This window comes from Canis aureus, chromosome 1, assembly GCF_053574225.1.
Source record: "Canis aureus isolate CA01 chromosome 1, VMU_Caureus_v.1.0, whole genome shotgun sequence".
NCBI classification, from domain to species: Eukaryota; Metazoa; Chordata; class Mammalia; order Carnivora; family Canidae; genus Canis; species Canis aureus.
Window position 1 is genome coordinate 20,686,845 of NC_135611.1, and position 16,129 is coordinate 20,702,973.

Sequence of the window (16,129 nt, forward strand, 5' to 3'; positions counted from 1 at the left end):
TTCTCCAGGAGAAATAAAACTACTGTTTGGCAAGCAACAAGTCGAAGTCTCTGCTGTCCCCATGTGAGCTACCAGGAGATCTACTGGGCGTGAATCAACTGGACATGTTCAAATAGATGTGCTTAACTTGAGCAGCCTAAGTGTGAATATTCTAAGGGGATTGAAAGCCAGTTTTATTTTATTTTATTTTTTATTTTTATTTTTTTTTGCCAGTTTTATTTTAAATAGGTTAGGTATTGACAGTGTCCTGAGAAGTAATTAAAATATGACTGTTGTACTAAATTTTCTTTCAAACCATGCCTGAAGCAGTTTGTTGGAAAGCAACCTTTATAGGCCACCGTTCCTCAACCGTCAGAGCCATAGCTGTTGCAGAATTCAGGAGTTCTTTGTGGTTTGGCAAGTTAACAGGGTGCATGTAACATGGCCCGTGTAGCCCTCGCCACAGGATTGGACTCAGCATCCAGTAAAAAGTAGGGGACTCCTCTGTAGCAAGCACGCGAGTAGTCACACCCAGTGGGATTTAAAAAAAAAAAAAGATTATAGGTATCCTTACATCGGTTCAGGTTAGGTTGGTCACAGAACTACAGAAAGTGTTCAGAGCTTCTGGGAAATCAGAATTGAGGGCAAGGGACTGTGGACCTATCCACGGACAGAAAATAAATGAATGAGTATCCGTCTTTGCTGGAGGAACAAAAGCCAGATAACAAATAAAGCGAATATCCTTGGTGAAGGATTTTAAGCCCTTTGTGTGAATGATCAGCTTCTTTCAGTTCACATAAGATTTGGAAATCTGAAACAAAGAAGTCCTATCTACATGGCCAAACAAATTGTTCAAAATAATTTTGGAAAGTAGGACCTCCCATCTGGAAGAGCTCAGGCCTTCCACCTGTCTGTGTCTCGAAGCCTGCGCAATTGAAAGACTGACGGGCTCCCTGTGACAGGTCCGCGGTCACTTGGGGGACAGTGGCTGATGTTTGGTGTCTGAGAAAAGTGGCCCGACCACTGCCCTGGACCTCTGTGATATGTGGAGTGGATTCCTACAGCCCTGAGTTGTTCTTACTCCGAGCACTTACCCAGCACTTGGGTAGAAAATTATTTAGATAAATGCAGTAAGGAGGCTACAAAAGAAGAATGGAAGAGTCTACCTACTTGCTAAGTCCAGCCTCCCCTCTTCTATATTTCTGCAGTGAGTATTGGTAAATTATAAATAATGACACAACTGACCTGCGGAAACTAAAACGAAAATTGGTTCACTTCTCATACTTTAAAAAATTGGCCACGTGGTCTTGTCCCTTTTACATTGCTATTGAAAGGTTTGTTTTTTTGTGTGTGTGTCTTTCTATAGAAAGCCTCAGATATCTGATAAACCCCTGTGGCAGCTGTCACCTGGGCTGTGCATGCACAAATATCATCAGATTATTCTTTATCTTGCTATAAACAAAGTTCAAGAAATATTTCTGAAATGAATATAATCTTCATTCAGCCTTTCCTGCTATCCAAAATTATCTTGCAGAACTCTACTCTGTGAAGTTATTCAAGATTGTTACTTATAATAAATGTAAGCAATGGAATTTGCCAAAATAAGAAATATTCTAATAAAACTTCATGATTTGACTAAGCAATTATGGAGGAATTGTTAGAGAATTGTTAAACCTGTGGAGACTTTTTGGAATAATTGATCATACCCAGTGGGTGCTACATTTTTTTAAAACTTGTCTTTTTTTTTTTCTCTCTCTCTAAATGTAAACTTACCACATCATTTCATACTTATTCATTTATTTAACAAAACTACTGCTAGGATTTTCTAAATTTTCATAAACACAAAGTTGCCATGGACATCTTTTCACATGTATTTTTATACACTTGTCCAATTTTATCCTTTGGGTAAAATTCTAAAATTGAAATTTCAAAGTCATGTGCTTTTAAAATTTCGCTGTACATTCTAAATTGCCTTCCAGAGAGCTTTTACCAGTTTACATTCTTATTAGCTATATATGCAAGTGAACTTCCTCTCTGGAAGCTGAAAATTTGTCTTATTGTCACTTGCCAAATGTCTTTTCATATATTTATTGCCAAATTTCAAATTTATTCTTTCTATAAAGGAATGGTTCATGATTTTTTATTGCAATCTAAGGAGCTTTTTATTTGTTGAGGGTATTTATCTTTCCTTTGAATTCTTCATTGCAAGGATTTTTCTGAACTTTTTTTGTAGCTTGCATAATGTTTCAAAAACAATTAGGTAGTCAGAGGTTTTAATATGTTCTTTGATTTTTCTGCATCTAATATCATAGACAAAGGTCTTCTCTACTTTATTTTTTTTAAGATTTTACTTATTCATAAGAGACAGAGAGAGAGAGAGGCAGAGACACAGGCAGAGGGAGAAGCAGACTCCACGCAGGGAGCCCGATGTGGGACTCAATCCCAGGTCTTCAGGATCAGGCCCTGGGCCAAAAGGCAGGAGCTAAACCACTGAGCCACCCAGGGATCCCAGTGTTCTTTACTTTAAAATTAAAAAAAAATTCTTTTTTGCTTATATTTATTTTCTTGGCTTTATGTTTTAACCATTTAAGTGCATTTTGATGTAAAGTCTGAAGCAAAGGCTCATTTCCTAAGTTTTTTTTCTTCAAATGCTGAACAAAGTTCTGGTACTATTTATTGAATAATTTCGTGTTTCCTCATCAATTTGTATTTTTTCATGTTTTAAAAGATTTTATTTATTTATTTATTTGAGAGACAGAGTGCCACATACTATGGCATTTCCACCGTGGTGAGATTGAGAGATAGAGAGAGAGCACATGAGAGCTGGGACAGAGGGAGAGGGAGAAGCAGACTCCTCTGTTGAGCAAGGAGCCCTACATGGGATGGAGCTCTATCCCAGAACCCTGGAACCATGACCTGAGCTGAAGGCAGACGCCTCACTGACTGAGCCACCCAGGCGCCCCTCCTCATCGATTTTTAAATTATAGCTTTATCATAAATCTCTCTACACATACTTCCATTGCTATGTCTGTCCTTTCTGGCAACAGTACTAAATTGTTTTAATTTACTCTGCTTAAAATATGTATATGTATATGTATATGTAGTAGGTTTTCTCAACTCACTTCTTTGTAAAAATTTTTCTTAGCTATAATTATCATGCATTAGTTTTCCAGATAAAATTTAGAATCATTTCAGGATTCCGTGTTCTTCCTCCCTCCCCCCCTTTTTTTTCCTATCTGGCATTTTGTTTGGATTTGCATTAAAAGTCTAATTTAATTTTGAATCACCAGATTAATTTTATATAAGCACTTCTCTGCAAAATATTTGTGTGAAAAGATTAAAGTAATCGATTCCTTTAAAAATTGTTATCTGAGAGTATTTTGGTGTTTTGAAAGTGTTTGTGCTGCTGAATCTGGATCCTTTTATGATTTTTGTTAAACTGTCTTGTGAACTAGTTCAGTCAGTGTCATGCTGAATATCTAAATATATTTATAATGCAGAACTTGAGAAAGCATAATAAAATATGTTATTATTACATATATATCCTACATCCTTGGAGAGAAAATAGAGTGTGGATGGATATCAGTGCTCTACAATCGCTATCAGAAAAGTTAAAAATTATAATCTTTTCCTAGCTCTGTAAAGCCAGTTGGTTGCTTATTGTTAAAATATCATCTTTCTGATAAAGATTGAAGGCTGCTTATAAAATATGTGTGTGAGGAGTGCCTGGGGCGCACAGCTGATTAAATGTCCCGACTCTTGGTTTGGGCTCAGGTCATGATCTCAAGGTCATTAAGATGAGCCCAGCATCAGACTCCACTCTAAGCATGGAGTCTGAGCTTGGAGGGAGACTCTCTCTCCCTCCCTCTCTGCCCCTACCCACCCCTCTCTAAAATATAGATAAATAAATCTTAAAAAAAAATATTTGTGTGAATATTGAGTAAACTGAGAGATTGGAGACTGGGTACTGCCTCTGGAAGATTTCATGGAATAAGTGAGTCCTGAATGGAGTTTCAAAAGAGAGGGCGGGTCACTGCGTACGTGGGGATGCTGTGCAGGTCGAGGCTGGAGCTCTGAAATCAACAGTGGCTTGAGATGATGGAGTGAGAAGGCAGTGGGAAGAGGCCCGGATGCCATGTGCCTCTCCACGTACGTAAGCCAAGTTGAGGGGAGGATGTGAATGAGGAGGTGCTGTATCTCCAGGGCTTAGAACAGTGGCTGGTGCACAGTAGGTGCTCAGTGCACAGTAGGTGCTAAATGTGTGCAAGAGGAGGGAGAAGCCTGAGAGGTGGACTAGAGCCAGATTGGCAGTGGGGTAGGGTTTGATGGGGGTGATAATATTTGCAAGCTCTGAAGATCTGTCTGCAGAGAGAACAGGGGTAGCTCAGAGCTTGAGAAACCGAAGTTCTGACGGCAGTACACAAACATTCTGGGTGGGGCTGGGGTGACAGGCAGGGAGAGCAGGGGGTGAAGACAGCGTCCATAAAATGTTATGGCATTTCCACCGTGGTGAAATAATTGAGTTTTGAACATGTGTCCTAAAAAACACTATACCTTCAGCTTGAAAAATGGGTCAGCAAACTATGGCCTGGAGCCAAATCCAACCTGTAGCCATTATTATAAATAAAGTTTTATTGGAACACAGCCTCACCTGTTCATTTACGTATTATGTGTGGCTGATTTAGTACTACAACAGCATAGTTGAGCAGTTGAAAGAGAGACCAATTGGCTGGCAGAGACCACGATATTTACTGTCTGGCCTTTTAAGAAACAATGTACTGACCTCTGTCTTAGAACAATGTTCTTCGTACTTAGCGGTGGCATTCTGGAAGCGGTAGCTGAGTCAGAGTAGTTCAGACAAATTGGTACGTGACTAGTCTAAGAAAGCTTAGGCCATATCACTTCCTGTGAAGAACTATACCAACATTTTTGTATCACATTGACGCTCAGTTCCTAAGTCTTTGCCTTGATTAGGTTATTTCTCTCGTCTCCTGTGGCCATTCTATGGCCAGAAGTCTACGAAACTGCGTGGAGCACCCTTGAGCCTGTCGGACCCAGCCGGTTATCCATAGTTAAGAAATTAGAATCCCAATGTCAAGACTTCCTTGCTACCAACTTACCTTCCTTGCTACCTACTAAGCAACCTCTCAGCCTGCCAGTCGAGTCCCGCCAATCCTGTTTTATTCGCTGTCCTCCCAGGGTGAGCTTCCTCTTCAGAACTCTCCACAGCCCATCCCTCTGTTCTCTCTCACGCAGTGTCTTTTCCACTGGAGGTGTGGTGTCACTGAATCTGTTTGTCCCAGGTAGAGACTGCATTACCCGAGCCTGATGCATGATAAAATATTTGAAAACAACATATTCAGGGCAGTCCAACCATTTTTCAGCCAAATGTCAGCCATCATGTGTGTGTTTAGACAAACATACAACGAATTTCTTCACAGACTTTACAAATTGGACTCTTCTAATTTATTTTAAAGGGCTGAGAGAATAATGAGGAAGCAGCAGAAGTTTTGTGGGAAAGGTGTGTCGAGTCTTTTCACATATTCAGGATTCAATTTTAGGTTTTTTTGTGAAGCGTTCAGGAGGTGGTGTTTTGAAAAACCACTCCAGAGACACAGGAAGGAGGAAAGCTAAGGGCAAGACTGAATATACAAGTGTGGGAGTTGTACGTCTGCTGGGATAGAAACGGGGACGTTATCTTCATGACAGTAACCACCGTGATCCTGTAGGCATAGTCAGCAATTTTAGCTTACGGATTAACAAATCAATCCCATTGGCATTTATTGAAGATTTACTATGACTAGACCTACTGTGCTAGATGCCAGGAAGACAGAGACGCTTGAGGCTCCCTTTCTGCCCTTAAGGAACCTCCAGACTAGAAGGGAGAAATTAGATGCATCAACACTTGCCATACAAGATGAGAAGTGTTGCAGCAGATGAATGTTTTCAGATGAAATAGAAGGAAAAGTCTAGAAGGAAGTGGACTGAAATGCAAGAAGGCTGGAGACAAAAAGAAATAACAAAATATGAAAGGAAAAGGAAAAAAGGAATTTGAACTTCATTGGAGAAGACAGTTGATCACACTGTGGGAATCAAGGTCTGAAATGAATAGCAAAGATTAAATAGGGGATGGGGATGCAGGAGGGCACGGGGCGTGATGAGCCGGGGTAATGTATAGGAGAGCTGAATCTCTGACTGTACACCTAAAACTAATAGGACACTGTATGTTGACTATACTGGAATTAAAATAAAAAGTTAAAAAAAAAAAGACGATATAAAATAATAATAAAAAAAATCAGGATCCCTGGGTGGCTCAGCAGTCGAGCGCCTGCCTTCGGCCCAGGGCGTAATCCTGGAGACCCGGGATCGAGTCCCACATGGGGCTCCCTGCATGGAGCCTGCTTCTCCCTCTGCCTATGTCTCTGCCTCTCTCTCTCTGTGTGTCTCTCATGAATAAGTAAATAAATAAATCTTTAAAAAAAAAAAAAGAAAAATGAATGACAAGGGGCTGCAGACAGTAAAGCCAGGGCAGTGGAAGTTTCAGACTTAAGAACTGAGATTTCCATTGTTCAAGTGGGTTTGGTGTTTTACAGCCTAACACTTCCTTGCCCTGTCGCAAATGTGTGTAATACACGTGTGAGTATTACTTATACCCAATAATGTATCATGCTACACTCGGACTTACTAATGATGTTATGTAATCCAATTGTATTAATTTATAGTAAGATATTTTACATGTACAACACATATGACAACACTCCTCAATTAACGAAGGCTGAGTGAGCGCTAGAAACTTTGCTGTGTGCTTTCTATTACTTGGGTTCATTCTTGCACGGGGTGGGAGAAGTAATGCCATTTCCCCCGGACAAGGAGCCTCAAGCCTGCAGAGGTTGGACAGATTGTCCGGGGTTATCAAGGGGCTGAGTGGTACTCACGCCCAGGCCTGTCCTCCTCTCCTGAGTAGAGGCTCCTCTGGAGTAAATTTGAGCTTTTGGCGTTAGGGGGAACTGGAGAGAATCAGATTGACTCCTCCTAATGGTCCCAGTGAGGGCAAGAAAAACCAAGTGCACAGAATAGGGGGAGGGAGTGTGTGGGGATGGAGGACGAGCGCAGGCCTTGATGTCAGATGTAACTGAACTGTCCTCCCGGTTGTGTGGCTTGCCAGCCACTTGTCTGTTGGTCAGACCATGTTCCCACTCTCAATGTCCTCATGTGTCCAGTGGGGGTCATATCTTCGGCCTTGTCAGTATGGAAGGGATCTGCAGCTGCGAATGCCTCTCGCTGTACCCTTATCACTGTACCCTTATCTGTACACTTACCACTGATCTTATTTCACATTCCTGCTCCCCCTCCTCCACTATTACTACTATTATTATTATCCCAGCAATAGTAATTGGAATGACTGATGGAATACATTGATGCTAGAAAAAACTAAGATAGATAGATAGATAGATAGATAGATAGATAGATACCAAAAACAAAACCCAGGGGCACTTGGGTGGCTCAGTGGTTGAGCGTCTGCCTTCGGCTCAGGGCGTGACCCCAGGGTCCTGGGATCGAGTCCAGCATCTGGCTCCCCGTGGGGAGCCTGCCTTTCCCTCTGCCCGTGTCTTTGTCTCTCTCTGTGTCTCTCATGAATGAATAAAAATAGGGTCTTTAAAAAATAGAAACAAAACCAGAACCCAAACCCAGAATAGTTAAGTCCTCAGTTTGAGTAATAGCAATAGTTCTGCATTCATTCATTTCAGTGTTTAGTGAGCATTTGCCGTGGCGGGTCTCTGAGCTCCGGACAATAGGTAGTTAAAATAGGAGTAATTGATTTTCTCTTTTAAGCAGCATATAAGCTCGTTTGGCCTTCAGGGCCATGCCTGCTTGATAAGCCATGCATTGGAGAGAGAGCACTTTGGGAGGTAAACTGTTACTGCACATCAAAAGCAGACCCGCTTGAAGGAGGAGGCCGTGCACAGCTTTGGGAGGAGAGTCAGAACTTCACAAATTCCACGATGATTTGAAGCTCCCGTCGTGCATTCGCTGCTTCTCCAGACAACCTGTTTCCTCATGTTGCGTGATAGGCTTGTCACCTTATTCACAAGTTCCAAAAGTTATCAGGATAACTTTTTTTAGTAAATCTGATGGGTTGGCTATTAGACTTTAATTGAGAACCCATGCGAAGTGCTGGGTGAGCAGATGGAGATCCTGGATCCTGTCCTGCACGAGGACAGTCTCAACATAAAAAAGATGTTTCTATAAGTCCTTACTGAAGAGGAAGGCATTTATAACAACCTTGAAGTGGAACCTTCCCCACCCAATACGAAGAAGACTGGCATGTGACATTTTGATACTGCTTTATTTGACTAAAATAGCAACCTGGCCAAATATACTTTTCAGCACGTTTATTATAGCCACATGTTTATATTTATAGGAGAAGTGGTGCTAATTCCCTAGTATGTTAACAGGTCTTATTCAAATTGTTCTATTTTTGCTTTGGAAGAAAATTGGTAAAGAGAAACATTTTCAGGCAAGTAGTGATTATAGCACACTTATCATATTATATATTAAATAAACTTCCTGAACTGAGAAGGAGCATAAACCAAAAAGAAGGTAGTTATCTTAGATTCTATATTGTTTGTATAAGATTTCTTCAAATCCATTTTTATTGTAGGATCCTGATTGCTTTCCTGTTTTCTTTTTGCTAAATTTCTCCCTTCTCACTAACAAATAAAAATCCTCTTTTTAATATGTAATAGATGACTTGGGATTCCAGAATGGATTTTCAGAAACCACCAAAAGACCTCCTCACTTTATTGTATACAATTTTTTTTTTAATTTGAGAGGTAGTCAAATAGGCGAATGCATAAATCTTGCCAACCCTTGGGCAGTTGTAATTTCCATACCAAAATGCATGAGTTTTTACTTGACTATTACTCTGCTATACATTAAGTAATAGTTACCATGGCAACCTTTGCATCACATTATAACATTTAAATATAAGGTGTTGTGTTTCTTTATAGAAAAAGACAATCTACTTGAATTTTTAATGTTTGGTGAAATATAATCACTACAAAAATAAATAATTTTGTTCAAGGTCAATTGAATTCTTTGGAGGTTATGCAAATTCCCAGCAAAACCTATGACGTGCATTCATTTATTTCTTTTTTTGTTATGTCATGGGGCAATATAGATTTCATTGTATTTAATTTTATTTTTTTAAAGATTTTATTTATTTGTCAAAAAGAGAGAGAGGGGGAGGGAGAGAGCACATGGATGGGGAGAGGGAGCAGGAGAGGGAGAAGCAGGCTCCCTGCTGAGCAAGGAGCCCTCCATGGGACTCAATCCCAGGACCCCAGGATCATGACCCCGGCAGAAGGTAGATGCTTAACTAACTGAGCCACCCAGGTGCCCCTAGATTTTTTAATAGTACTTGATAAATATCACATACTATTCATTAAATTCTGTAGTTGGCCTTGCAAGGAGAAAAAGAATATTGAGCCTCTTTAAGGTATTTGTCAGTGGCTAATGCAATAGTAAGAATTTGAATTTATTTAGCATCACATGATTAATAAAATGTCATCAAATACATGTCTTATTTTTGCATACCTAGTTGTGCAATACGTAGTGTGACTAGTTTGGTCTCACATATAGTTGAATTCACAGCAGCAGTTTGCTCACGCTCGTGAAAGCAAAATTAAACGAGCCATTCAAGTAATTCTTGTGGCAGTTCCAGGAAAATGGCTACTAGCTGAAATTAGCCAGACTGATTGTGGGCCAGTTTCTTTATTCAATATGGATCACAACTAGCCATATCTTGTTGCCAGTGCAGTTGTAGGCCACGAGGCTATCAACACTGCGTATGCAATCCCCTATATTTGACTTTTTTCAGTTTTTTCTGATGATTTTTCAAAATTATTATCTCAGTGTATACTTTTAATCTCAAAGTAGAGTAGGAGATCTCACTGCCAATGAATCATTCACAGCTTTTGGGGAATCTTGTAAATAGTCATCAGTGGGTTGTGCTATGGGACTATGAGTTGTAGGGACGGACATAGGAAGGAGGGTAACTATGTGCTAGACACCAGCTCCGCTGGACATTTTACATATGTTGTTTCATCTGCTCCCGAAAACCCCGGATTAGGGCTTTCCTTACTCCATTTTTACAGAAGAGGAAACGAGTGTTTAGAGCAGTTGCATAACTAACCTCTAGTCACAATGCTCGGATGCCTCTGAGCTAGGGTTCAAGCTGATCTGTTTGACCTCAAAGCCCTCCCTCTTTCCTTAAGAGGTTTGGATGCTACTTCTGACTTGTTACAAGGCACACTACATACACATTCAGAGGAGAAATAAAAAGCCTTGACCAAAAGCCCCTAAAAGAAATTCTTTGCTAAATGATAATTTCAATAATTAACATTTCTCTGCAGCACGATGACAATCTGTTAAGTCTCTGATTATAAAAGTTATCCTTGCCATCTTATCTGAGTTTCCAGAGTTCTCTTTTGTTGAAACCAAGCATAAGACAGAACTTAAAATAAACTGTAAAGGTGCATTCCCAGACCTTTGGCTATCGGGAATAGAAACTGTCCAAAGACTGACCTTCAGTTTTGAGCTTTGAAGTTCAAAAGTGGACAGGTGGAAATATTGTGTTCTTCATTGCCCTTTGGTGTGAGATATATTCTGGGTTGCAGAGTAAGTGCCAACAGCAGCAAAATTATCGCCCCCTCCTGCTACTATAGTAAGTCAGCAATGGCCCTTCTGTGGTCAAAATGGCAAATTCAGCAGCAGCTATTCGACAGGGATTTGCAAAAACTTCCCATGGCTGTTAGGAATCTTATTCAGCAGTGTCTTTGAAAACCCGATTCTGTGCAGAATTCACTATGTAGAAATGACCTCAATTGCGATTTCTGTAAAAAAAAAAAAAAAAAAAAAAGTGTTTTAAACCAATATAATTGGTAATTTTGCTCGATGTGTATTTTGCACTTAGTACTGCAAAGTCTATTAGGTACCCATACAAATATCCAGCATTCATAAGTTTTATAGTGGTTCAGAATTTTATTTCCATATTAACATAAAGCCTTCCAAAATTCCTGGCTTTATAGAGTCAGTTCGCCATACAAAGCCACTATACATCACTTAGGTTTGTGATGAAAGAATGGAATTGCAGCTGTGTGAGTACTAGAATACCCAAACATGAATTAGACTCACAAGCATTTGGCAATAGTTCAGAAAAGGAGCTTAATCTGGTTTCATCTGAGACTGCTTTTCTCTGTTCTACAACATCCCCCCAAGATGTTGTGTCTGATATCGGATCACAACGTAATGGGAGTGTGACGCAAAAGCAGAGAAAGCTCTAAGAAACCAGGGGCACATTTGCTTTTTCCCCAGAGATGATTTTTTTTCTCCTACTTCTTTTCTCTCTTCCCCCTCCCCCAGATCCCAACTCTGAAATTCAAGGTCATTCACCTATTAGATGAATTAATTATAAGCCAAAAAGCAGCATTCATCGTACTCTGATCTCACTCATATCTATAATTAAGGGTAAATATAATCTTCCTTTGTAGAAATGTACCACCCACCCATTACATTTAAAGTGCTGACTGAAATGAAATAATCGTTCAGAGCAAGATGATTTTAGTTTAACAAGAAAAAAGTTGATAATTTAAGCTCGAAGCAGTGAGTTCTATTTTTGATTACCATTCAGTTATAAATCTAATTTGAGATATATGCTGCTATTCTGTTACTCAAGTTTTAATTCATGGTTTGCATTCTTGGTTGCATAAGCAAAGTTCAGTGGTTGATCAAGGATGTTAAAAAGCTTCCCCCCAGAAGGAATTGGGGCAGGGTTGAGACCCAGATCTGATGTAAAACAAACAAAAAAAATTTAGTGGAAAGGGACCCTCACCGAGAATGCCGCATTTGGCATTTGAGGGGCTCTGGTGGGACTGGCTTTCTGCTGAAGGATTGGTGGTAGGACCCCAATATATTTAAACCCAGTTAACAAAGTCAGCATATTCTAATTTTTTTTTGGTGAGGGCATTTCAAGTCTTAAAATTGTTTGTCTTTGGAAGAAAATAAAGAGTGAAGAAGGGGAAGGGCTCATCTCATCACACTCAGACAGTTAAACAAAATGCTAAACTATGGGTTTAAGATTTACAGGTTAGCTCTGCGAGATGCCACATCTTGCTTCCAGTGTTTCCTGGCGGACCCCGGCAGCCCTGTACTGGGACCCAGCATAACCGCAGGCATGAGCTTGCACAATGTGAAAACCCTGAAACCTTTACAATCTTATTTAAGGTGAAGACGAACTGGCCCATTTTGAAAGTAGATTTTAGCTTTCAAACAACTTTTATTAAGTGTAAATGTGTCTTTATATGTATCTATATTCGTGCAGGTGAATTCATATGTAAATGAATGCCTTATCCATTTTGTGCCATATTCAATTTACCTTAGTAAATTGAATGCCATTAACTTTCTAAGTTCGTAAACTCAGGTTTTCTAGCCAGTGGAGATTTTTGTGTTTGTTTGTTTCTCGTTGCTAAAGAGAGTTAAATGTGTGATGTAAAGGCCAAACAATAGTAAATGGTTATTGTTCATTTTACAAGTATACTCTACAATAAGAACACATATATTTTTATCTTAATTTTCCCTAGGGGGGTGATTAGGGCCCCCTTAAGTATGAGGAAATGCTTATTTTTGTTGCTTTAGAAGAATGATTCTATTGTCTGAGGGGAAAAAAGAAAAAGGAACAAACAGGTCTAGAAAGAAAGAAACAGGAATGTGCTTTGTAAAAGAGAAAGAAAGAAAGAAAGAAAAAGAAAGAAAGAAAGAAAGAAAAGCTTAGCATGAGCCTCTACATGTTTGGAAGTGCTATCTGGTCCTAGTCCTCTGTCACTGTCCAGAGTTCATGGGCTGCACATGCAAGAGCTGGGTGCATGATTTATTTACAACTGGCCCGTGAAATGATTTTCTTTTAAATTAACAACAGTAAGGTCAGCCACGGCCAGTTAGCGATCTTCTAGTTATCATTTTACATTTTTCACAGCTCTGTTGTGAATGCTGCTAAAACACAGTTTTATCCAACTGTTTGTTTTTATGCTGACCCATTGAATGCATCTACTTTCTTGGGAGTGGAAACCTTTGCCACTAGGACCAACAAGAATTAAGCAATGGTTAAGCTCATTAAGAAGACAAGCAAGCATTTCAACATATCTGCTCAGTCCTTGTTTGAATATTTAGCATTCAAACTAAAGTATAATAAAGTATAATATTATATAAAGTATAATATTTAGTATTATTTTAGAAAAAGAAAAAGGAAGAGGAATAATGTCTGTCTAAAATACAAAGTTTTCAATAATGTCATCTTCAAACTCCTCTTCTCATGAAAGGAAGGCTTATTTGTAAATTTACCAGACTGCGAGGAGGTTGTGATTTAAATCATTCACAGCTTTTTTGATGGAAATTTCAAAGACAACTTGGGCTTAAATACAGATTTTCTTAATAAGATTCACCAAGAGCGAAATTTCAGGTTGAGATTCTAAAATTGTTGAATGCCACTTAGAAAATGATAAAGAAATCATTTGATGTTAAGCTGTTGGATTCCTGATTTATTGAAAAACTATTACAAAGAGCTCTATATTTTAGTTTGTCATTGGGTAGCATTTTGATATCTTTCTTGAGTTCGTAAGAGACAGTAATTGAGCATGGGATGTTAGATTTTTATCTGGTAAATAATCTGGCTTTCTCTGATCTTGATGTGGCAAATATTAAGATACTCGCACTGAGTTTTTGCTCAAAATGAGCCTCCAACCTCAAATCTCATCCTTAAAGTTTTATTTGAAAGTAACGTTTGTGATGTATCCCCTGGAAAAGTCTGATACTGGAGCCAGTGAAGGCAAGCTTGTCAGTAGCTGATTAGTCCTTTATATATTACTCATCCAGCACTCACAAAAATCCCTTGGAATAGAGAGGTTCTCTTTATGATATTTAGCTATATGGCACTGGAAAGGGGAGGTTTGAATTTTTGATTTTCCAGCTTATGGGTCATATTTGACCAACTGCTTTCACTAGAAGACATGCCACTTTGTTGAGCTATTTAGGAATCAAAAAGACTGTCTTAATTTAAAACAAGGACTCTTTGTTTTAGTTGGTGACTGCCTTGTGAAATTTTTCAGTTCTCAGCGGGTTAACCAGGGAACAGGGGCAGAGTCATAATTGGCCTATTTAGAGTATTTTGCATGTGAATAGTGTGTTAGTGAAGCATCCCTAAGTCTGTTGTGAGTGACATGGTGATTAGAATTTAGATTAGGGAAAACACATTCTGTACTTTATCAAGGACAGTAATTAGTTCAGTCAGTAAAAGTTGATTACAAGTAACGATAAAGTTAGATTTTTAGTACTTAATTTTAAAATTTCTTTATTAAACAGTAAATTTGTTCTTAATATAAATGGTAGTATCTACACTTGTTTTCTTGCACATCAGACTAATTAAAAGAACAATGTGTTCAATGCAGAGTATAATCAGGCGATTTATATATTATGGGTAAGTTTTTATGTAGTTTTTAGAAAATGTGATATTATTACAGAATCTTTCGTGTGTCCTCATTTTCGAAAGTTTAGTAATTTATCACCCTGTGATAAGTTAGTGATATCTGTGGAAGTTTTCTAGAGCTCAGGTAAATGTTTAATCGGTGGGGATGTGTTTTAGCTTCCTGTAGTCCTCAAGAGGGCATTCTAATGTCCTTTAATTTGCTCCTGTTAGCTTGGAATGCCTACTATGTCTATGATTTTGAAAGTTAGTGTGAGATTTGAATTTACTCCTTGGTTCCGCTGGCATTTTCGCTTCCGTGGGTGCTTGTAAATCCGTGGGGGATAATGCTGTACCGATGGATGGAAGCAGAGTCCTCAGTGGAGTGGAGCTTTCTCACTCACCCCCAGTGTGAGCAGCGGGGGGAAGTTGTGTGCGTCCGAAAAAAATCAGATTCTTCTTGGGTTCTCGTGAAGGAAGGGCATGGAGAGTTCTCAGATAGGAGCCTAAGTGTAGATGAAAGAAAGAAAAAGAAAGAAAAGAAAGAAAGAAAGAAAGAAAGAAAGAAAGAAAGAAAGAAAGAAAGAAAGAAAGAAAGAAAACAAAATATCAACAGAAACATGAGTCTTACATAAATGCCCTCTTCTTAAAAAAATTAAAATGTGTGTTGTCTTAAGATGAAAATACTGTTTAAAGAGAATCACCTTCTATCTTCCTATCAAAAGCCAAGAATAAAAAAAAAAGAAAAAATCACAAACTTTGGGCTAGCTTCTTCGACTGCTTGTCTTTTTGTTTGGTTGTGTTGTAATTGTTGCTGCTTAGCAGATGCTGTTTTGTTTATTGCGTTGGTTTAAGTACTAACAATCAGTTGGGGGGTGGCGAATGTGAAAAACTAACCTTCTATGTTTGTTTTCCCTTTTCAACCTTTTAGCAGAGTCTCCTTGGAGGTGACATGGATATGGGCACCCCAGGAACCCTGTCGCCCACCAAACCTGGCTCCCAGTATTACCAGTATTCTAGCAATAACCCCCGAAGGAGGCCTCTTCACAGTAGTGCTATGGGTAAGGTATTCCTCTGTTTGAAAGCCTGAGTGATTATTAGTAGTCTTTTTCTTTCTTCCTCTCTCTTTCAATACCACCCTTCTCACCCTACCCTCACCCCACCCTCCAAAACCATAAAATTTTGCTCAAATGTCAGGCTCGTGACCACCCCTCCCCAGTAGTACATTGGATGGGTATGTTAACAACTTCTAGTAGCAGGAGAACTATTTTGGTGTATGCTTATTTCTTGTTTTCTCTTGGCTGCCCATATAAGGCAACTTAAAAAAAAATCATAGCTTAAAAAAAAGTTAAATATCTTGATTTTTATGAAAAAGGCAGAATTTGATGCCTGCCAGAATAAAATACGATAGCGGTGCTGACATTTTGCTAAGGTAACGATTTAAGAAAATCTGGTCTGATCTAAATGGCTTCGTGGTCTAATCTGTTTTAGTTAGGAAACTGGGCATGCGGGGACCTCACCGCCTCTTCGTTTTCTTTCAGAGGTGCAGACAAAGAAAGTTCGAAAAGTTCCTCCAGGTTTGCCATCTTCAGTAAGTACTGCTTTTTTTCCCCCTGCTTTGTATATTGTTCACTG

The 16,129-nt window shown here is 39.1% G+C and overlaps 1 protein-coding gene across 20 annotated transcripts in view; it reads left to right on the top strand.

The window, feature by feature from the left end:
- Positions 1–16,129, top strand: part of TCF4 (transcription factor 4) — a 360,507-nt gene that overhangs the window by 215,392 nt on the left and 128,986 nt on the right. For 16 of the 20 annotated variants that reach the window (XM_077892071.1, XM_077892125.1, XM_077892061.1 and 13 more), the window contains 2 exons: positions 15,426–15,555; positions 16,036–16,085. In XM_077892071.1, coding sequence (XP_077748197.1) covers positions 15,426–15,555; positions 16,036–16,085 — 180 coding nt within the window. The remainder of the gene's footprint in view (positions 1–15,425; positions 15,556–16,035; positions 16,086–16,129) is intronic. The other 4 variants (XM_077892075.1, XM_077892096.1, XM_077892253.1 and 1 more) reach the window with 1 other exon arrangement.